This window comes from Lonchura striata, chromosome 3 (genome assembly GCF_046129695.1).
Source record: "Lonchura striata isolate bLonStr1 chromosome 3, bLonStr1.mat, whole genome shotgun sequence".
NCBI classification, from domain to species: Eukaryota; Metazoa; Chordata; class Aves; order Passeriformes; family Estrildidae; genus Lonchura; species Lonchura striata.
In genome coordinates, this window is record NC_134605.1 from 28041358 (window position 1) to 28058125 (window position 16768).

General features: G+C 42.4%; 1 protein-coding gene across 1 annotated transcript in view; it reads right to left on the reverse strand.

Moving 5' to 3' along the window:
- The window catches only part of XRN2 (5'-3' exoribonuclease 2), a 32684-nt gene that overhangs the window by 13903 nt on the left and 2013 nt on the right, over nt 1–16768 (reverse strand). The window contains exons 2-24 of the mRNA XM_021537709.2: nt 14684–14811; nt 14485–14596; nt 14091–14202; nt 13287–13345; nt 13118–13207; nt 12032–12104; nt 11884–11934; nt 11577–11734; nt 11048–11122; nt 10820–10953; nt 10676–10733; nt 10481–10588; nt 9797–9841; nt 9373–9504; nt 8244–8362; nt 5952–6087; nt 3722–3829; nt 3546–3635; nt 3001–3073; nt 2153–2236; nt 1481–1578; nt 1324–1403; nt 123–179 (exon numbers count right to left, since the gene is read on the reverse strand). Of these exons, the coding sequence (XP_021393384.2) occupies nt 123–179; nt 1324–1403; nt 1481–1578; nt 2153–2236; nt 3001–3073; nt 3546–3635; nt 3722–3829; nt 5952–6087; nt 8244–8362; nt 9373–9504; nt 9797–9841; nt 10481–10588; nt 10676–10733; nt 10820–10953; nt 11048–11122; nt 11577–11734; nt 11884–11934; nt 12032–12104; nt 13118–13207; nt 13287–13345; nt 14091–14202; nt 14485–14596; nt 14684–14811 (2180 nt within the window). The remainder of the gene's footprint in view (nt 1–122; nt 180–1323; nt 1404–1480; nt 1579–2152; nt 2237–3000; nt 3074–3545; nt 3636–3721; nt 3830–5951; nt 6088–8243; nt 8363–9372; nt 9505–9796; nt 9842–10480; nt 10589–10675; nt 10734–10819; nt 10954–11047; nt 11123–11576; nt 11735–11883; nt 11935–12031; nt 12105–13117; nt 13208–13286; nt 13346–14090; nt 14203–14484; nt 14597–14683; nt 14812–16768) is intronic.

Consider the following 16768-nt stretch of genomic DNA (forward strand, 5'->3'; position numbering starts at 1 on the left):
TGCTCTGGTTGAACCAAGCTGTGTTTCTCTTGAGATAAAAATGATGCAGATCACAAATGATTTTCAGTGTTCTGAGTGCTGCACTTTGCACAGCCTTGCATGAAAGCCCACGGTTTACTGACCTGACTGCAGAGTTCTGTGTCAGATCCCGCAGCATGGGAACAGGAGACTGCACCACCCTGGTGAAGAGAAAAACCTTGGTCAAAACACCACCAAGCACATTCCTCACCATCCGCTGCTCTGTCAACTAAGCCTGCAAAGATTTATTTCAAAGTTAACTTGCCTTTCCCCTACACCAAGTACTTCTAAAAGCTCTGGAGTGACTGAATCCTTATTTCTTAATGTCACCTCTTTTGCAGCTGATGTGTGGGGACTTTCTAGGGTCTGTCTAGGGAAGGCAAGGCTGGAAAAGGTTTCTTGTTCCTGTTCCAAGAACAATTGACTTGGTGATACTCTTCTCAACCATGACAAGAATGAAGAAATGTCTATTAGAGTGATCTGAGGTACATTTTCTGTCCAACCAAGCCAGTGTTTGTGCACTTAATGCAAATGAAACACTGAACACCTGCTTGTATCTCTAAGCACAGAGAAATGAGTGTGTGTCTGCCAAGGTGAAGATTACACTGATCATTCCTCAAACTGGAAGCACTCCCTAAAAAACTAAAAGTATGAGTATTCTTCATATGTGTAGCAGGGAACAGCCTTGATTTTAGTGCTGCAGACTAAATGGGCAAAGCCAAAATATATCTATGCTATCATTACCTGGATTTTTCTCCGATGTAATGCAGATTAGCATATAAAAAGCAGAGTTTTGGGGTTTTTAGGCAACATGCACTAATGGGAAGTCACATCACTCCACATTAACATCTACACAATGGTAAAGAAGCCAAAACATGACCCTACCACTACCACTTTTATTACCCAGGCCTGAACTGAGCACTACCACTTTTATTACACAGGCCTTGTTTACCTCATAAAACAATAACTAAACACAAAAATCAGCCTTCCACAGGCAAAATGACAAACAAACAAAGGCTCCTCAGCAAATAAACAGATGCATTAGAGCATTTTAAAGATATCTGAGGCTGCTTTAAAAGCCAAGTTGAGAGGTTAAAAATGGGACCATAGAATGCAAATTTCACTTGCTGGGGATTTCCTCTGTGCTGGAGGTAACATAGGCCTGCTCTGAATCCTCAGACCTACAGATGTGGTCTTGTCTGGAGCTTTAATTTACTCCTTGTGAGCACAAAAACATTTCTGCTGCCATAAGAGCAGGAGGGGTCTTCCAGCAGCAAGAACACACCCCCCAAAGGCCACACTCACTGATCTGGAAGGACGGCATTGTTGTTCAAGGTGAGCTTTCCCTGGATGCCATGGCACAGCTCCGGTGGGATGTCCACTGCCTATGGAGGAAGTTTTCAGCTGCAGCGCTTCAGACCTCCCATCTCACCATTTCCACTAAACAACAAGTGCAACCTACCTCTGTGTTCTTGGTCTTGTACTGCTCCACAATGAAGTCACAGAGTGGATGGTGCTTCCCAACAAAGAGAACATCACTGCCAAGGCTGTTCCTCCTGCCTGGAGAAATTATGGGAATGGGGCAAGAGTTCAGAGGAAAGAGGGAAGGAAGGAATGCAGCAAACCAACAATGCTGTCCTGGTGACACCTCCACAAAATCCAAGTTTCACCGTGATTTAGGAGAAAGCTCTGAACGTTTCCTGAGAACATAGGAAACACAGTATCTTCCAAGAGCAGGATGTATCTGGTCCCAGGGACAGCTGGCAGGCAGTAAAATAATGGGAATCTTGTGTTCAGTGGAGGAATGCTGAATTTAGAATAGAGTAACACTGCAGATACAGACAGCAATGATAAAAACCAACCCCAAACCGCACACACCTCCACAGTTTACCCACAAGAACCAGATGTTATTTCTGTAGAACAAAGAAACAAATGTAAGCATTTATAAGCGAACAAGTTTTACAAAACAAATCCACTGAGGATCACTTTGATTACCAGCAGAACCCCTGAGGAAGATTCTGTCATAAACTCCACCCAACCAAACATTGAGGACACCTTGTTCATTCATTTATGGTGAAATTCATAGGTAGCAATGAAATACCCCAATTCTTTGACTCAACACCCCAACTCTTACTCTCTTCAGGAGTGAGGTCAGGGTACACTTCCTCCAGGGCAGCTCTGAGGCGTCGCTCATCCACAAAGGGCAACAATGCTACACCTGGCAAAACCAAAACAGTGTTTCCTCCCACTTGTTGAAAAAACCCAGAACATCCCCAAAAACAGACACCAGCATGGCAAGCTCTGATAAGATTCCTTAGACAAGAAACAGCTAGAACAGTGGGAATCTGAAGGAATCACACTTTTGCTTCAGAAGTCAGATCTTTCTGTGGCTTTATTAAAACAAAACCTGTTGCACTCAAACTGAAAATCTAAAACTTTACCTGCAGTGTAAATTACACCCAACCACAGAATCTGGCAGACGTTGGAAATTAACATTCTCTAAATAAAGGAAAAGTTGTATAAATGCTGTAGCTCTTTTTCATTCTTTGTATGTTCCAAAATATTTCTATATTCCCCAAAGTATTTTTGGCACAGTACTAACGAGCCACTGATTGTGTAGAACAAGATCCATTAATTAAATGCAAAGGAGACAAAAGACAATTACACACTGAGGGTGATAAAAACAGAAGAATGATTACTCTAGTTCAGGACAAATGAACAAATCTAGAATGACTGCTGAAATTACCAATAATCATTGCCAATCCAAAACCAGTTACTGAATCATAATTTGCTCTTCATACTAATTTCTTTACAAAAATAGACCTGCTGCAAAATACTTGTCCCCATAACAAGTAACACAAGTTACCTTTGTGACTTGGTGCAGCGTTTTCTCACTAAGATATTTTCCCAATTTCTTTCTGTTTTTACAGGTTTTTAAGACTAATGTCTAAAAATTTAAAAAAAGGAAAGTTGAAGTTTCACCTTGCCAAGCATATTTCTTCCCATTCAGATCAATAGCAAAGTCTTCAGGGTAGAAGTCAATGATGCTTGATTCCTAGAATTAAAAAAAATCACCCTTAAAGTCAACTCTGACATGGGTTCAGAATGTTACATAGTGCCAAACAGAAAGGTCTTTGATAACAGAAACAGCTTTCATTAAAAGCCATTTAAAACCAAAGTGAGGACAGGCACTTACATTACTCAGATTTAAAATAAGAAATCGAGGAGAGAGAAAAATTAGGATAAATAAAGAGATATAATTAGGGTAAGTTTCTGCTCCCCAAGTAAGTTTTGGAAGATTTCTAGAAGAAATTAAACCATCTGAAGTGTAAGAGAGCTAGGAAATGACATCTGAATTCCAAGAAATCACTTTCAAGGATTTTGAAGAACCACTGCAATCTACCAAAACCTTTCCTCTCCTGGTCTGCAGCATTTCTCTGCCTGAAGTGAGAAGCAGCAGGTCTCTTTACACCAGTGCAAGATGACCTGAGCTTCCAGACAGGAATACAAGAGGGATTGATTCTCACTGGATCTGTCATGAGTTTCCTCCACGTTGGCGGCAGGAAGTTTCCACTGGCGGCCGGGAACACCCCCATCAGCTGTTCAAGAGGCTTAAACTGTTAAGAAAAGACAAGCAGGTGTGGGACACTTGGAATGAGAGGGCAAATCAGTAGTGAATGAATTGATAAATTAGGAGCCCTACCGGTTTGGAGCCCTTCTCAAAGTCTGAAGGCATATCTGCAATGCCCTCGAAGTCTGAGGCAAAGGGAGCATAGTGAAAAGGGTAATACCAGTTCCAGGATGCACAGCCCTGCAGCAGGGAGGTGGGAGACACAAAAAATCACATATATCAGCAAATGAAAATCATGCAGCCCAATCATCAAACATGACAACGTGGCAGAGAGCAGTTTACACTCCTGTCTTCCACAGCAAAATCCCTATGCTAACTTGGGAAAGTGTGGGAGCAGAGACCCCCAGCACGCTCTACTGGGTGTGCAAATGTGAACAGTATTTGCTGCAGACATGCTGAGAAGCACTCTGGTTTTTACTGGTGCTCCTCTCTCCAGTACCAGCACTACTGCACACTTGGAGTAGCACGTTGCTCTTCACGTCTTGTTCTCCTGCCTTGAGCAGTGGGGAATGCAAAGTGTGTCCTCAGAAAGGAGAGAATCAAGCAAACTCAAAACACACCAGAACACCGTGCATCTCGTAAAGGAAATGTGGCTCCAAAGGGTCTAAGTCAAGCTTTCACCTTCTCAGCTATTTTTCTTAGCAGCACTACTTGAAACAAAAGCTCACTACTATTTTGACTTCCAGTTCTGAACGATTAAATGTCAACAAGGCTCCTCCAGTGATATTTTTGGTATAATAGTACAGCACCTATAATTATTCTCTGCAGTCCTTTGGACAGACGTGGAATGTTTCAAAGGCCAGGTGGATTGCTTTTTTCTTTTTTTTTTTTTCATCCCCCCCCACCCCGCAAACAAATGTTCCCTCTAGTGGGACATACCCTGCATTATTAGCTTTCTGTAGGAATCGAAATGCATATAATATATTCTGACACAAGTTTTATGGACAGCTAGCAGCAGTTATTGGAGTCAATTTTTATTATGGTGAGAAGAAAAAAAGCCAAACAAAGATCCTCAAGCAAACATATTTTGAAGTTCCCCCAGCCCAACAGCTTCCTAACCTCATTTCCATATCAGCAGGGAGTGATTTTCTAGCTACTCCATGCCCACACAACAGACTGAAATGGTCTTGTGTTCTTGTACCACTGAAGGGGACACTTTTACCTACAGCTCACCTGAAGGCTCATTTCCACCCCTGGAGGCAGATGAGCACATAGAGAGTTGTGAAAAATGCCGTCATGACTAAAAAAACACAGTTTGCTTGTGCCCAGGATCCTTATAATTCCCAACTATAAAGGCATGCAGGTGACATCTGTCCTTTGTAAAAGGAGGTCATGCACACAAGGATGTGGGGAACTCAGCTTCCCTGCAGACGAGCTGCACCAGAACTTTCAAACCTTAAACTTGATGCTTTTGATCCCCCATAATAGATGAGCCAGAGCTCAAATTCAAGGAATGGTTAGATCAGGAGGAAAGGGGATACATTCCCATTTTGTTCCAAGGGGGGAAGTGAAAAAACCTATTGGAAACTGCATTTTGTAGGCACCTGAGGTATCTGCCCTTCCTGTGCTCCCACCTGGACAGGTGGTAGCCACTGAAGAAAAATACTAAGTTTTAAGTACACAGCCCCATGTGGAAGCTACAAATTAATGGTGAGATGGGACAAACTCCATGGGCTGGAGCACACTGTGCTCCCAGGTCAGAGTCAGTCTAACTGACTTTGTCTTTAGGGCACAGAGCTCATTATTAACCATTGGTGCAATAAACCCCAGCATGGCCCACTAATCTCTTGCCAATCTGACATCTCTATCAAAAAATTTGAATCTGATACAGATTACTTCAATCATAACACACTTTATGGAGCACCATTACAATCTATGGAGGAGACTGACAACTCTGTCCCTTGCAAATTCTTACTGGCATTTCACAGGCTTTGTTCTTTGTTCTCTCATTTAGTCACCTGCGGTATCATTATTTGTGGGAAAAGGAAAATAGCAGTGGTTCTTGCTGCAGAGTGCTGCTACCAGATGTGAGAACCAGAATCCCAGAATCACTGAGGCTGGAAAAGACCTCTGAGAGAAGAGTCCAACCTGTGACCAATCACCACCTTGTCAACCAGATCAGAGCACTGAGCGCCATGTCCAGTTGGTCTTTCAGCAGCTGCAGGGACGGTGAAACAGCATTTGAACCCCCAGTGTCAAACAGAATGGGCACATGTTTGTTTTACACCTTCAAAAAAAACCCACAACTTTTCCAAAATGAGGGACAGACTGAAACAAATTCAGACAAGAAAATGTGGGGTACCTGATAATAATATCTGAGAACCCAGCAAAGCCCTTCCACGTAGGACTGCACAACCTTGCGACGGAATTTCTCATCTGATGCATCCACATCGAATTTGTTTTTATAATAGCGCTGCTTCCAACCAGTTTCCCACAACCTGCAACACAACCAGGCACAGGTAACATGTTAACATGGATGGACACCTCAACAGATGCACATTTGCAGGTCTGAATTACAGTGTAAAACAAAGCCACTTCCTACTTCAGTTGCCATTTATATACAGTTGAAACAAAAGCAGAAAAAGTGATGCTCAGAAGCAACAGAATAAAATGTGACTGTTGGCAGAATTGATAGAGTTTTCCTCTACCTCAAATATAAAGGCAAGCAAATGTGTAACAATTTCTGTGTTCTGCTGCTGTTCAGACAAGCTGTGATTACCAGAGGCACTTCTGCAGCTCAGAGCTCAGCACCCTGTGCTTGCTGCCTCATATCAGATGAGCTCCCTTTCACACAGGATTTTCAATCTCTCACAACAGAGGTGGATGTTGGATCACAGAAGCCACCTTGGCCACAGTTCATCCTTCCTTCACACAGCTCCCCCTCATGTCTGTCCACAGATGGGGTAGGGAAAACCAATGCTGGTTCCTCTTTCACACATGGGCAGCTGCACCCTTCAGCTCTGCTGTATCATGTCAGCAAAGAACCAAACTGGTTAAACCACATAATCCCTTAATAATAATTTGTTTTCTTACATGAAATTTTATTCCGAACCACTCTAAGAGGTCACCTCAAGCTGACACTGGTCAGATGCTCCCAGAGCCCTAACTCCTGTATATAGAGCTTTAGGAGAGAGCCACTGTTCATTTAAGCTTCCTTACAGAATGCACATCCCTTTGGCTCTGCAAAAAGGACCTTCCCTTGCTTCTGTTTTGAGACAGTTGCTCAGGACACTCCATAAATCTTCCCATCCTTCTAAGGCAATTCACACTGCTGAGCAGGCAGAGATGCCAAGAGATGCTTTCATGAATTCCAGAAAAGCAGGTAAGCAAACAGAGCTCCTGGCACTGAAGGCTTGAGGGATGGAGTCAAGAACATCTGCAGGCTCTGAGCTGCCTGGCAGACAGACACTTGTATAAATTCAAAAAACCTTTCTCTGAGATAAAACCCATCTGTAGCCAACTGCAACAATTTGTTCTGCTTTCAAAGTAATTCTAAATACAGAATTTATTTTCACAAACAGTGTGGCTGTATCTAGGACATCAATGCAGTTCTTTTGATTTACAATGGCAAGCATAGAATTAATTTCCACCCAGAAAAGGACATGAAAAAATATTCTGAGCTACAATAGCTTAAAAAAAACTGTTGTTGAATGTAGCACATCCTTTTCCTTGGCAATACCAACCCTGTCAGAACCACTGCTGCTCGTGAAACACGACAATTCATTCATACTGTTCAAGTTTGTTTTAGCAGCTCTGCTAACACTCAGATGGAAATCAGATGGAGTCCTTTATCCTTAAAAAGTTATTATTTTATATAAAAATACTGCTTGATTGATTAAAAAAAAATCAGTCCATTCAGATATAGACACACAGGAAAGAAAATAAGAGAGCAAGAATTGTGATATTGCTAGAGCTGATGGGCACATGTCACAAATACATTGTGATGCCTGTGACCAGAACTCTGCAAGGAATGAACCCTGAGTGTTTTCCCACATCCACCCATGGCCTGACTCCACAGAAAACAAAACCCTGTGGCTGGACTTCTCGGAACAGCTGTAAGGGCCTTCACCCTCGATGCAAACACCTAGAGTTTCATTGAAACCCTTGATCAGTGCAGACTCACTAGTGGTTAATTCCCAGAAAATTCCTATCTCAACCATCCCAGACTCAGCCCTCCTGAGATAATGCAAGAACTCAGAGACAAACCAGTTCCTGCTGCAAACCAATGATGGTGGAGAGCACTGGAAGTGAGGATGGATACTGCTGCCCATGTGCACACAGCTCCCAGATTCCAGGAACAGCGGCATTCCGCTCACATAATCATGGAATGTCTCACCAAGCTTGGTCTCAGAGGGAGCAGTAGCTCCGAGGCTGCAAACCTGCATGCATACTAATCTGGATACTTAGCTTGAACAGCCACAGCTCACTCATTTCACTGGAATTTACTGGATATCTTCACCCTCCACATTAATTACCACTGGATAAAAAGATCACAAAAGCATCCAAAGACACCACTGCACTGAGCTAAATGGCATTAATTAGGCTGCATCTATCTCAGCAATTTGTTAACAAACTGCTAAAAAAATGGTTTCACCTGATATTATCCTCCGGCTCAGGTTCACTGTCACTGTCCTCGGGTTTCCGCTTAATTCCTCCTCCTAAGGATGGGCTACCATCAGGAGTCAGGCTGGTGTTTGGAGATGCTGAAGTTGTCTAGGGTGAGAATTATTACAGATAAACAGGGGAAGGTGGTGGTGGGGGAAGAGGAAGATATATTAGGCTTTTAAAAATGAAGTTAAAATTAACAGTTCTGAGATAATTACAAGCCTTCTCTTCAGTTCCAAAAACCTCCAGGCAAAGGCTGTATAACCCTTAACCCATCATAGTCAAGAGGCAAAAGAGAAAACCACATTCCTGTTAAAAGGTAGGCATTGATGCACAGAGGTGAAGATGTCACTGGCTTTGAGAAAGAAACAGGTGCAATAAACACAGTATGAATTGATTTAAAAATGTCATTCTGGATATAGTCCAATTTTGGAACACCACTGCAGCTTCTGCTACAACCTCCTTTTGAGGCACTAATGAAAAAAAGGTGCTTCCAACTCAAAACTGCCAGAAATACTCCAAGTTCCTTCAGAGCTGGTCTCTTAAACTCCTCTCATATTTATTTTAATATTAGAGCCTAAAAGAAATGTCTCACATTCCATAAAGGAACTAATATGCGTAACTCAGGTGCAAAGAAGTTTTGAGATTAAAAGGGAAAAGCAGCAGAAATTATACCTTGAAAAATCACATTGCATTTAGACTCCAGAGACAAAAGACACATCTCTGTGATGAAAATAACTTTTAATCTGTTTACTGCTTGGATGAAGATTTATACCAAGAAAGAAAATATTTGTCATAATTGTCATTTAAAGCTAACTGGACTTCTAACAGAGCACTTCTTTCCAGTTTTCCCTCACTAATATCTTGCTGAAAACTTCTTCCAAGTTTCTCCCTTCCCAAGGGAAAAGCATAATTCCAAGCAGAAATAAAGAAGACAATTTTATTCAAACATGTTTAGAAAAATCACTTATTTAAAGCCACTGAAGATTATTGAAGAATAATGCTTGAAGTGTCAACTTGTCAAGAAATCTCGACAGAGCAGACAAAAAAGTGCCTGGAGTAACACGGGTTGCAATTCTTTCCTTTCTCTGTGCAAATGCCTCTGAACATCTACTCACTGAGTTCTGCCTGTCGTGCATCCTCATCTCAAAGGCAGCTTGTCGAGGGTTACAGATTGCTTGAGGACTGGATCGATTTCCCAGGGCCTGAGGGGAAAACTGACCACCAGGAATAAAGGAAGGCTGATCCCTCTGCAAGATAAACACAGACAAGGCTGCTGCAAGAGCTGTGTGATCTTCCCAGCACTAGGATGGTGCTCTCTCACAATTTTAGATTAACATTATGGGTAAATGAATGCACAATGGCACATTTTTTGAATATGGAATAGGAAAAAAACCAACCTAATTTAATTTTTTAAACTTCAAAGTAGTTTACACACAAGCCAGTAAACACCATGATTACACCTACAGTTCCAACATCCAAAAACTAAAGTAGATATTTAAATTCTTGCTAGTTTCTGCATTGGGTAAGGAATTCACTTACCTTCAATCTCTTCCTTTTTTCTTTTTGCCGTCTTTTAAAGTTATCCTAAATGAAGAACAAAGAGAAATAAAGTCAGTCAAGGACACAGACTCCTTGGCAAACAATTTCATTATAATCTGCAACTGATGCCACAAGGTTTTTAGGGAATGTTCTGAATAGACATAAGTAAATTCTTGTGTCTGTAAATCCAACATAAAGGGGATGGAATTTTCTACCCTACCCTGAAAATCTATGGGGGAAAAAAAATTACTGGGTACTCAAAGCTCCAAAACTTTGGTAAGGACTTAAATGATACACTGAATTCAGCTGCAGCCTTACTTGGGGGTGACAGCAGTGTCAAATCACACAGACTCCTTTCCTGCACTGAAGAGCTGCCCAAAAAGAATGTCAGAGAGACATTGCAGTCTTAGAAATATGAAAAGAGACTCAAATAAAGATATTCCTTATTCTGTGATTCCTGAGCCAAGTGAAAACTTGAAAATCAAACTGGCATTTTCCAGGAAAAGAAACTCAGATAGAAGCACAAGATTATTTTTTGAACCTGGAAGAATTCACCAGAGATTATAACAATAAAAATATGAATTTTGGTTTTTTTTTCTTATTCTCTGAAAGGAGTCTCTCTGGCTAACAGTAAGCAATTAAAGCCTAATTCCAAGAATGTCAGAACAACAACAAAAAAATTACATCGTCATCTTTCCTCTTTTTGAAAATACTGTCTTCAACTTCCCCAACAGCCAGCATGATCATCTGGACCCGCTGCAGGTTCACAAACCCACTTTCAGTCAGGTAGCCCTGCAGGTCAGAGAATAACAATTGAAAAGTAAGCCCGTTTTGTGGCAAAGACACAGATATTTTTAAAGGAAAAGGAAAAACTCTCACCCCAGTTTTGTGCACCACATTTTTATAGATGTTAACCAAGCGATCGATTGCTCCCTCCCTAAACACAAACCAGAGGGTGAGACTCCTGGTAGTGAAAAGCACAGGCGCTGTTCTTGCAGGGAAAAAACACGGATTCTCATCTACCTGATCTCTAGAGATGGCAGATGAGGGAGGAAGTCATTCCCCACAAAGAAGCACATGAAGACCCAGTCATCAACGCTCCTTTCAAAATCAAAAGTGAAAGGCAAGCTGGCCATGGTGAGCTCTCTCTCCAAATACTGCAACACACACAAGAAGAAGGAGCTCGGAGAACACTGCACAGGGTTTGGATGGTATTTACAGCCAGCAGCTGCAGCAGCTGCCGCACCTCACCTCTCGCAGGACACATAGGCGGATGAAGATGAACTCTTGCTCTGAGACCGGCAGGGTGTCGGCAAACTGATCGTGCTGAAACCAGATGGGGACTCACATCAGATCCAAGTGCATTCCAGAGCTTCTCCAGCCCCACTTGCAAGGCTTGCTTCAAGAGGAGTTGAGAGTTGAGAGACATCCAAAAACAGGCTCCCAAGCCCTTGTGCCAAGTGTGTATTTTGCTGCTTTGCACATCTGTTCAGTTACTGATTGTTTGTTCTCATTCAGTGGGAAAAACCCCAAACAACAAAACACCACAAGTGTGGATATCAGGTTTGGCATGTCACTTTTGTATTTTTATTTCCAAGGGGAAAGCTAGGTATTGCCAGCAACAATTTGCACCATGTTCCAGCTAAAACCAACAGCAACAACAATTTGAGAATCTCCTTATACATTACAGATAGAAATAGCAAATTTCGTTTGCTATTTCCTAGAAAAATCCGAGAAATAGCAAAAAAAAAAAAAATCCTAGAAATAGCAAAATTCTTACCTTTCCTTGTTTCTCTCTGGGCAGGCCTTGGCAATCCTTAACCTCATGCCCCATCTGGTTACAGAGAGCACATGGCTTGGGTTTGTTTGGTTTGAATTCTTCCCTAATAATGGTGAAGTTCGGTTCGTGTGTAGCTAAGCCAAGCATGATCAGATCAGCTACCAAGCAAGGGAGAAGAATAAAATGTGATTAAGGATAAACAATCAAGTTTTGGTTGATTTCTTTTTATGTTTAGAAGCAAATGGATTCTGCTTCAAGCAAGATACTGATGTGATTACTCAGGAACCACAAGCAAGAGAGAACTCACCATCAGCCCCACACAGACAGTGGTGAGTGTTTGGGTCGTGGTTAGGTTGAGCTGCACAAAAGAAAATTACATTTTGTCAAAGTCATGCTAAGTAAGTTATTACTGAGCTTAACTTAAAACAAAATGTCAGCATTAATTGGAATTTTACCTCTTTGTCTCCTGATGTAATCCATAATTTTATGCTCCCCTTCACCAGGAGCACTGGCATCTGACAAAATAACCTGAAAAGCATTCAAATCATAGCAACAATTAATGCTGCCACAGGAAAAAACCCAGTAACTTATATACTGAACACAGCATCTGACTTATGAATACTTGAAATTCTAATTTGTGGTCTGAGCTAAAATATTGTGATTTAAAATGGGATTATTTACAAGCAAGGAGCAAGTAAAGAGACTTTCACTTTGTTCTATCATGTCCAGGCTGAAGCTGACACTGATTCAAATTCCACTGAAATGATCACGTCACATTTGATGTGTCCAATAAATTATCAGGGCAATTAAATGGACACTAGAGAACTCCCAGATTCAGCTCATTGATGCACTGAAACATGATCTCATCACATCCTCCTCACCATGATGAGAATTAGTGTTTATAGAATCCCTGTCTGATGGGGGGAAACAAGCAGAGCCAACTGCCCTCTAATTAGAGCACTTGAACTGTCAGCTTGTGGTGCATAGCAGCGGCAGCTGCATTTTCTGCCTGCACTGCTCCTTGTGTGCAACAAACACAGGGCTGTCACAGACAGAACTGGGGGAGTGGAGTGCCTGGGCAAGATGAGGGCAGAATCTCCCGGCCCAGAAAGGCAAGAAAACTGGCACATCTTATTTTCAGCGCCTGCCATTAGATCAACAGTGAAAATGCAGCCTGCTGAGGGAGCAATTACAATAAAGAAACAGTGCAACAGATACAACTACAATGTATCTTGACACTTCCCCTAAAAGCAGAAAAAGTATTACTAAAGCCCTTCCTCCATTAAGTGAAATTGGGGCTTTCAGCAGTAAACCTGCTCCTTGCCCTTCAATGAATCCCAGCAAATGGTGCTGGGAGATGGAGTTATCAGCACAGAATCGATCTCTGAAGCCTCAGAGGGACGTGCACGTTGGTCCGCTGTTACTAACAGCTTACAGCCAGGCCAAGCGCCAAATCTGTTAAATTTCTACTCTTCAATTGGATCTCAGCCCAGCCCAAATATCTCCTTCATCTCCCTCAAGTGTAAAAGTGGGAAACTCACTGTCAGGTTCTTCCAGCCTGGGCTGCTGTTCAAGCGGTCAGCGATGTAATAGCGGAGGCATTTAGCAAGATTGTCCATGAACTCAGTTCCCTACAGAGAGTTGGAAGGAAAGGAATTAAACCAACGTTCAGCCCCTGCCAATTGCTGGGTACAGGGCCAGGCCACTCACAGGGGTGATACAGTTGCTGTCAAACCTCTCCTTCACCTCCTCTGGAGGCAGATAGCCACCTGGAGCAACAGAGAGCAGAGTTACATCCACGTGGACAACTGACAACATTTTTGCATGGCAAAACCCAGACAGCTCCCCAGGAATAATTAACTTGCTGAAACCAGCTTGTTTAATAAAATTACCACAAAAGCAAACCAAACCAACTCTTATCATTGCATTATCTCCATCCTACAAGGTGCTACCACATTTAGTAAAGACCGGTTTACTTCAGCAAGGTGATTTCAAAGCCCAGCCAGCAGCAACACACTCCCCTCTCATTCCAGCTGTGTCACCACCAGCCTCAAAGTTGCTCTGACTTTTGTTTCCTCGCTGAATTTAGAGTTTCCACTGTCAAGTAACTCCCTCTCCTTGCTGGCAGCTTATTATCCCTGTAGAGGAGTATTTTCATTTGATCCCTGCTTTAAGCCTCAATCCTCCTTTCATCAAGCCCTACAAATGTGTACTTCCTTCCAGAAGGGTTTTGGTTGTTTCTCACTGCATTTATCCCTTCTCTTCTGTTCAATTTATTTTCAAAAGGAATTAAGAGCACTCAGCACAAACTCATTTCAGGCAGGAGACTGAAGAAGAAAAGATGACATTTTGTTTTGTCTCAGTTCTTAACTTTGGAAAACACAGATGCAACCTTCCCCAGGCTTGTTCTCCCCTTCTCCCAGCAATGCACGCACAGTCCTTCTCTAAATACTACTGAGGTGGTCAAACAAGGTGATTCTCAAGGAAAAACCTCTGATAAAGCCACTACCCTACCTTTGGCCAGAATTTCTTGTCGGATTTTTTGCTTCTCCTCAGCAGCTTCCATGCCCTCCTTTGAGGCTCTGAATCTCCTGGACCGCTGTTGATTCATTTTGGCACGCGGGGCCTAAAAAAAGTACAGGAGATCTTGGGTCACCTTTTGCATCTAGACAATCTCTCCTGTCCTGAGAGCTGCTTTGGGTCACAAGCTATTACAAAGAGTTGACCTCTCATCAGACCTACTGATGGCCAGGTTGGATGGAGCAACCTGTTCTAGTGGAAGATGTCCCTGCCCATGCTGAGGTAGGCAATCTTTAAGGTCCCTTGCAGCACAAACCATTCCATGATTCTGCAGACTGAGGGGGAGATGAGGATTTTCCAGCTGGAAACCCAGTGTGTCAATACTCACCACTCCATCTATGGCCATGTAAAGGAGTCTCCTTGGTCTCACAATGTTGAAGATCCGGTCGATATACTCGAATATCGCCACCATCATCTCATCTTCATTTTTGGGTGCTGGTCTAAAACAGAGCATTCAATTTAACACCTAAAATCCTATCAGGAAAGAGAGATATGTCACCTGCAAAGAGCCAAACAAAGAGCCTTACTTGTCCTCTGGGTGTGTGCAGGGGTGAATGATGCCGTTCATGTCCAGGTAGAGGTTGTCGAACTCCACCTCGTTGGGGTTGGGCTTGCTTGTGTCAATGGGGACCTTGACACCATTGCACTCTTTGGCCTGGGGATGCAGTGCGGACAAGGATTTCAGCTATTAATGCACAGACTCATGAAAGTCTGTTTTGGTTTTAACAGCAAGAAAAAGAGAGCAATAAGTACCCACACTACTAGCAACTGCACTTTTCACTATTAAACAGCACTTCTTTCTACAGCTGTTTTTAACCAGAAAACATGATGATGGGTTATGGAAGAGTTGTTTTTTTCTCCTGACAAGAAGTTCCCATGTCTCATAGTATTTCTTCATCCTAAACCACCTAGAGCCACTTGTGCCTGGACTGCTCCAGCAGTGGATTCATCAACATCCTCAACAACCATGGTCACTTTTGTTTCCTCATCATAATTTCAGGTTTGTTTTGTTTGGACCCTTGTTGTAATTGGGCTTGTGGTTTGGTTTTGTAGTTAGTGTGGTCAAAAGGCAATTAGCAATGCTGATTCTCCCTTCCACCAGCCAGAGGTGTAACACATGGATTGAACTTTAAACACATGGAAGAGACAAGACCTGAGGAAGGAAAAACCTGATGATTTTCAGAGTAATTCTGGCTGGAATGGGTTACAACACACCCAAAGGTGAAACAAAGTGTGCCCTTGAACAGCTGGGCATAAAGCCAAGTTTAAAAACGAATGGCATGTTCTGTGGTGAAAGCTACCGTCACAGGAGTTCCTGGGATGGGGGAAATCCAGGATTCCGCTGGGTCTCCCATCACATGGAGCTTAGCAGCTGCTGCTAAGCCAAGACCACGCCCTTCCCAAATTTCTATCTGCAGACTGCCTGCTCACTGAGTGAGTTCCCCACATCTCTGATAGAGATTCAGAAAGAAAAAAAACCCCAAAACTTAAAGATTATGCTGTCAACTTTGGCAAATGCTCCTGCTTAAAGCAGCAGCAGGACTGGCTGACATCTTCAAAATGAAACCCTCTGAAGTCTTGCAGTATTTACATTTGGCACAGCTATCCTGACAGATGCCACCCCCAAGCACCAATGTTTGCCTCCTTTACTGAGCTCTCCAGACACACACACACACTCAAAAGAAGGTAGTGCTAGCAGAAACTAAGTGTCAGTGCAAACACTGTACCTTCCTCTGGGCTACCCCCTGAATTCTCCTTGATCCCCAGCCACCCTCTCTCCAGGGCTCAATGGGATTCAGAAGGAATCCCAGCTCTGTGAGGCAGAGAATGAGCCCCCCTTCACAGACCCACTGGGGTTCTCATGCAGCAGTCGTGTGGAAGGAAGGCTGAAGTATGTGGCAGCGATATCACTTGTGATATAACTAAACTGTTCACTTCTCATCTACAGCCTCTTTTGAAACCATTGAAAACAGATCTTCAAACATGATACTTCAGCTGCAGCTTTATTAATTCCTGTCCATTTGATTAAGAATATTCTCTCCTGGATTTTTTATTATCGTCAAGATCTTCCTCTCATTCTTCCTGCTTAGCTTAAGAAGAAGATTATTTCTTTTTCTTAAATCTGATTAATCTGGCAAGGTAAGAGAACAAGGATCAACTTTTCAGTTGAGAGACAAGCTACGAGGAGATACAAAATTTCTGATTAGAGAGATTTACAGCAATCCTAAAACAAACACAGAGCTGATTACATTGTGAGAGAAGCTTAAATTCACTGACAGTAAGACAAACTACAGCTTCTCCCTGATGTCCTAGTCCACTCTCAGATTTATGACCAGATTTGAATATAAAAAAATGTTAATGAATATGATTTATCCATGTGCTGTCCTGGCTGTAATTGCACGTGCTCTTGAGTTGGAACAAGGCAACATGGATGAGGACAGCAAGAGCTGCCACTTCACTTACGGCAAATCTAATTCAAAGAATTTGTTATGTCTTTCCACTTATTTTAATAAATAACTTTGGATGGTACAAGCTCAGTTATTAAAGACTGATAAAAAGAGACACACAATCAGTAAAACCAGGGTTATGCAAACCTTTGTTTTGCCTAAATG